The 5,789-nt window shown below is 51.1% G+C and overlaps 1 protein-coding gene across 1 annotated transcript; it reads right to left on the bottom strand.

Moving 5' to 3' along the window:
- Positions 1–1,745: 1,745 nt before the first annotated feature.
- LOC119397227 (endothelin-converting enzyme 1) lies at positions 1,746–5,318 on the bottom strand. The gene is made up of 2 exons (XM_037664663.1): positions 5,292–5,318; positions 1,746–3,836 (listed from the first exon to the last, which is right to left on the bottom strand). The coding sequence occupies exons 1-2, from the start codon at positions 5,316–5,318 to the stop codon at positions 1,746–1,748; spliced, it is 2,118 nt and encodes a 705-aa protein (XP_037520591.1).
- Positions 5,319–5,789: the final 471 nt, after the last annotated feature.

Genomic DNA, 5,789 nt, shown 5'->3' with positions numbered 1-5,789 from the left:
CTCGGGAGATCGAGAGTAACAGCCACGGTCTAACACCCGACCAGAGGAAAAAGATCAGGGCAGCCCCCCTGCCCAGGAATATGAACCCCGAGCACAACATCGACAGACGAATTGCTCGAGCCAAAGCACTCCTCCGACAGGCAGGCGCCTCCGAGGAAGCATGCTGCTTTACGGACGCAGCCAAATACCCTGGCAGACGAGCCTATGTAGCAGCTGTGGTCAACAAAGATGGCACGGTCATCAACGCGTGCACGGTCCGCACTGACAGTCCTGAGATGGCCGAGCAGGCGGCCATAAGCCTTGCACTCCTAGAAGATGATAAAGGTTTGATATACTGCGACTCCAAGAGGGCAATCTTGTCCTTCGGAACAGGAAGCATTTCCCCGACCGTCGGCAGAATACTTGGTACGAAACATCTCACCCCGCACTACATCAATTGGTTCCCGGCACACATGGGACCATTGGAGGGGCCGCTACCCAACCTCAACGAGACGGCACACGCGGCCGCGCGAGATCTATCTCACCGTGCGAGCCGCCCAGACACCCTCTCGGCAGGATGGGAGAGCGAGCGCGACCCCCTCGTCACTTACAATGATCTCACCCAGTACTATAGGTCAATCAAGAGAACCATGCCGCTACCGCACAAAGCACTCAATAAAGCACAAGAAGTCACGTACAGACGACTTCAGACGGGCACCTACCCATGCCCGGCGTTCCTGCACAAAATCTTTCCGGACGCGCATCTTGACAATGCGTGCCGCTTTTGTAAAGAAATAGCCAGTCTTGCTCACATGCTCTGGGGTTGCCCCCTGGCACCGGGGGCCAGGACCACCAAGGAAGAGTGGGACCGAGCTCTACGCAGCTCGGACCTTGAAGCACAGCTCTGGGCTGTCCATCGGGCCCGCGACGCGGCGGAGGGGCAAGGCCTCTCTGTCCCGACGTGGGAGCGGCCCGCTGCACGCTAATCGCGCGCACCGAAGGACTAAAATAAAGTTGTTCATCCATCCATTACGAATACGCCGACTGCTGTCTTCGTCGACGTCACGACCACGTGACACTATAACGAACAATGAAATATCATAGCACTGTTGCTAGCTGACAAGCGATTGTTAATAGCACGTAGGGAAACAGTGCGCGTGATAGGCAAGAAAACAGCAATACGCGCGTGTGCATTTGCGCAAGAAAAAAAGGAGTAAAAAATTGTGAACCCATAATTCACATATGTCACCGACACAAACATTGTCAATAAACGTCACAGTAAATCATTGGGCAGCGCGTTGACGTAGCGTAGAAGCGAATTGTTTTCCTCCGGCCATCATATTGATTTTGAAGACTTTGTGAGTGCCTTCCCCTTTCTGTTAGCCACAAAGTGCAGATGCAAACGACACAATTCTGAGAAATTCTGAGGATACTTTACATCGCTCATGCATCGCTGAAGCAAGGAAAGTAGCAGTTAACACAAACAAAATGGGCAAACGCAATTATGTATGTTGTAGTAAAAGAAAGCTTTTGCATTGAAGGACTTGTTAAAGACAAATAACTTTTTCCTTTATTAATAAAAGCCTAGAATTCCCCCCAAAATAAATTACAATGTTTCGAATAATTGTTCGTTGTTCTTCCAAAAGCAAATATTGTAACACGCAACACATACTACTTGAGCCGATTACTCATTAGACGGGCTCTGCGAGTTCGTTAAATACCACAGTTCCAAATGAAAGGCCCTGCATTGAAAAATGTGGCGCTGATCAGTAAAAAAACGTGCATTTGTTCTTTGGGTTCATATTTGATCCTAGCGGGCAGCGGAAAGCCTTCGCAAAAGCAGACGAGTGGCGAGCGAGTTTGTTGCAGTCTGCTGATAAAGAGTCGTAGATGCCGCTTCGCGTGCACGTCATGTAGCAGATGGTCATGAAGAAGACCTTCAACTCGTTGAGCTGCTCACTAATGTGCATCGCGCTTTGAGGATCGCCTACTTCGTCACGAAAGGCCGTGTAGGCAATCTCCAGCGCCGGTATCTCCGGAAATAAGCTGTCTTTACCTTCGGCGGCTTTAGCGAGGCAACTGTACCTGTTCTCGAGGGCATCTTGCGAGGATTCATTTAGAATTGATTTCACAAAGTGCCCGTCCGGATGCCAATGAATACCCTCACGATCGAGGGCCTTTGCCAGTTGGAGCGCCGTAGAGAAGCCGAATCCTCCGTAGAACATAGCCTTGGTGCCTTTTCTGTAAAACAAGGGAGAAGTGACGGCGCCAATGGCTACACCCACGGCGTTCTCGATGTAGTCGTATTCGAAATATGGAAGCGCATAGTTCAGCGGCATGTCGAGAACTTCTAAGAATTCCGGCGTCCTATTTAGTGTTCTCATACCGTAGATGGAGCCGACCCAGTAATCTGCAAAGGCTGGTTGATTGCTCGGAAAATTACTGAAGGTTTTTGCCAAGTTTTCGCTTTCCAGAAATGCAGCGGGAGGCCAGAGTCGCAGTTTCACAGATGCGAACTTTTTTGAAGCGAGAGCCTTGCTTTCCGAAGTGAGCCACGTAGAGTTGTTGACCAGCCTGACAGCCGTCGACACTAGGCGGTTGTAGCCTGCGTCGATAATTTTTTGAATGCTGTCTTTTATCTGGGAAACAAAATGGAGAGACAGAAGGAGTACCTTGTATGGCACCTCCACATGGTAGCTGCAGAATGCACCTCGAAGGCCCATGGCTGTGCCATTGTCTCCATACAGGGATATCAGAAACCTGCTATCAGCCACTGGTGCATATCGTTGGACAAACTGCCAACCAATGAAGTTCAAGATCTGCTCGTTCGTGTAGTTTTTGAACAGCTCCCCGACTGTAACGAAGTACGCACTGTCAGTGATGAGGGCAACGTCTTGGTCGCTAAGCGACGGGCTGAGTTTGGTGGAATTCTGCAGGTAGTATAACCACTTCGAGGAGTTCACCGTGGGCGTGTATGTGTCCAGTCGGCCGATAGGAAGTACCACGACGCGTTTTGGCAACGCCTCGACTGCATCGCCCAGAGACTTTAGGATTCTTCCCTCGAGCTGCTCTGCTTCAATCGCACGCTCTTCGCTGGCTGCTGTGCTGTCGCTGGAGAAAGCCCCGTAGAAATCCATCCAATACTTTACGTAAGCTGCCGACCCGCTGCTTTTCACCGTGTGATAATGACGGAGGTGCTGCCTAATAAGAGGCGCCGGTGTGAGGACGATGCTCCATCTGCCCTCCACCGCTCCTCGGCGCAGCATGCTAGGCCGTAATGCAAACCAGAAAGGGGCCTGTAAGACGTAGGCGAGCACGATAAGCACGCCAAGGGGTTCGACGTCTTGTCGAGGAGCATTAGGCCAGGACAGCTTCAAGAATTTCGTCATAAATACCTTCAACTCCTGTATCCTTGACCCGTACGTTGAGGTGTTACTCAAGCAAGACTCCAGCATGGCAAGTGGCTTTTTGCCAACGGGAAACACTTGTGAGCCTTGCTGCAATGTTTCTCTCATTCCCGAAAGCCACGACAAGACCATGTCAACCATCACTGACCCGTCGAAGTCCTTCAGGCGCTTGCGCAGCCCACGTGGCGACCAGTTTGAGCAGACGTGGGCGCGGAAATCGTCGCAGGCGTCGATCTTGGGATTTACGGCTTGCATGAGAAGATTCGCGTGCAGGAGGCAATCGTCGGTGACGCAAAATACATCCTTTCGCTTCGGAGAGTTGGCTGCATGTATCAGGAGGAAGCACGCGACGACCAGGAAGAGCGTGGCGCCCACCACAATGGCTGCAACAGCATGCGTCCTTGTGAAGTACTGCAAGGTGCCGCTTAGCACTTCATGGGGGCTTTTTACCTGCGAATAGGTGGAAATGTTTCCGACAGTTAAGCTGGAATATTTGAAGGGGCAGCGCAAGTTCTTCGAACAGGCGTGTAAACCTGCAACACAGAGAGAATGCTATGCGCACAAGCGGCCATCAAAGAAAGGTTGCACTCTAGACGCAAGGATGAAGCAACGACTGTTCGATAACAAGAAAGAGAACGTTAGTAAGGCTTGTAGCTAAGTCCTTTTCTACACGGCCTGACGTAACACAAAAGAACGCTGGTGCGAAGAAACGCGGCCGTGGTAGCGAGCGAATCGTCCTTCCTGCTCTCTATCGGTTGGACGTAAACTGAGCGGTGAGAACGCAGCACGCATATAAGTTTGAGAGGTCTGCTAATTCCTGCCAATATAGCGCTCGTGCACCACGCCCCGCCACTATCCTATGCAGTTAATCCCGGAGCCACGCTTCTCAGCTTCCTGGACCCCTATGGGCTTTTCGTGCGACGGTAGGCGGCTGCCGCGTTTCTTCTCTGCTAGATTAAAACACTGCGCTACAGTTACTGGGACCAGGGGCGTAGCCAAGGGGGGGGGGGGGGTTCAACCCCCCCCCGAAATTTTTCAGTTTTGCTTACGTATATAGGCACGCACACATAGAAACGCACGCACGAACATACATAAAGTATGGTTGAACCCCCCCCCCCCCGAAAAAAATTTCTGGCTACGCCCCTGACTGGGACAAAAGAAGTTAGGTCGCGTTACAAAGGGGACATGACAAGCGCAATCGCGCTGGTCGTGTCCACTTCGTAACGCGTGTCTTCCCTAACTTCTTTTGTCCCAGTAACTGTAGCGCAGTGTTTTAATTATGCAAAGCCAACTAGCCAATACCTCACTTTGCTAACGTTCTTTGCTAGAGCTGCGGTTGTCGGAAACTCTTACTGTACGATGCACTCACAGACGATGCACTTGTACGATGCGCTGGGCGAAATTGTCGCCCTTGGACTTTGTGAAGCCTCACGGCAGCAACTAAAATACGCCTAATGTGTCCGCACGGGTGTGTTCCACGGTCCCACCTCATGAAAATGCGGTGGCGCTGCCAACGGGAGTTTAATTTCACGTGGTACGCACCTTCGACCTACCGTTGTGGTTTCGCTGGTAAGTGTGCTTTTTACGCCGTGCAAAGATGAAAAAAAAAACATGGCGGACGCTTGAGCTTCGCCTTCAAGAGCAGAACGCGATATCGTAATCGGGCCTCGCGCGCATCGCCTTCCCAATTGCTGGCCTCGCTTTGGTTCTCGGTGCATGCCTCAAACGTGCCGCAAGGAAACGAACGTTTGTGCGCATAGTATTAACAGTTTCGAACTATCCTAGGGTGCCTGCTGCAAGTACGGTTGCGGAGAGCCGACTAGGCCATAATTATTCCATTTGCCAATCAGCTAAGGGCCCACTACGCGTCCGTAAGGCAACACGCGAACCTACACAGCAGCTCACTTTGATGCTTTTGCTGGTGCTGATCATTAAATATGCCTGAGCGCTTTGTAATGGGTGGGCCTTTAAAACAGCCACTCGTTGCGCAATCCACATGTGTTCACTTCTCGGGCGATTTTACGCTTCTACCACGCAAGATTACATGCGTTAAGGACACTCCTCCCCACTACATGACTTCATATGGGGGATTTGCCGAAGCAATTCCAAGCAATGGCGTGGATCTGTGGCAGAGCATCTGCTTGCCACGCAGAAGGCCTGTGTTTGATTCCCACTCGAAACGAAGATGTTTATTATTTGTTTCATTTGCATATTTCTCAATATTTCGGTCACGGACAACGCTGATTTTTCCCTCACGACCAACGACGCCGACATTGAAATTCCTGCGAAATGAGCTCTATAACGCTATCGCGTTAAAAACGGTGCAGCGACTAGCTACGTCACAGTTAATTGCGCAGAAAGGCCCATTAAAGGCCAATGAAGGCTTTGTCCACTTGCCGTTTA

The sequence above is a fragment of the Rhipicephalus sanguineus genome, chromosome 6, assembly GCF_013339695.2.
Source record: "Rhipicephalus sanguineus isolate Rsan-2018 chromosome 6, BIME_Rsan_1.4, whole genome shotgun sequence".
NCBI classification, from domain to species: domain Eukaryota; kingdom Metazoa; phylum Arthropoda; class Arachnida; order Ixodida; family Ixodidae; genus Rhipicephalus; species Rhipicephalus sanguineus.
The sequence above is the reverse complement of the archived record's forward strand: the minus strand, read 5'-3'. Positions and strand labels throughout refer to the sequence as shown.

Bases quoted from the DNA above. Each gene is read 5' to 3' on its own strand.
- LOC119397227 (XM_037664663.1), bottom strand. From the start codon at position 5,318: ATGATCAGCACCAGCAAAAGCATCAAA. The intron at 3,837-5,291 runs GTGAGCTGCTGT...ACCTATTCGCAG, and splicing joins GCACCAGCAAAAGCATCAAA to GTAAAAAGCCCCCATGAAGT.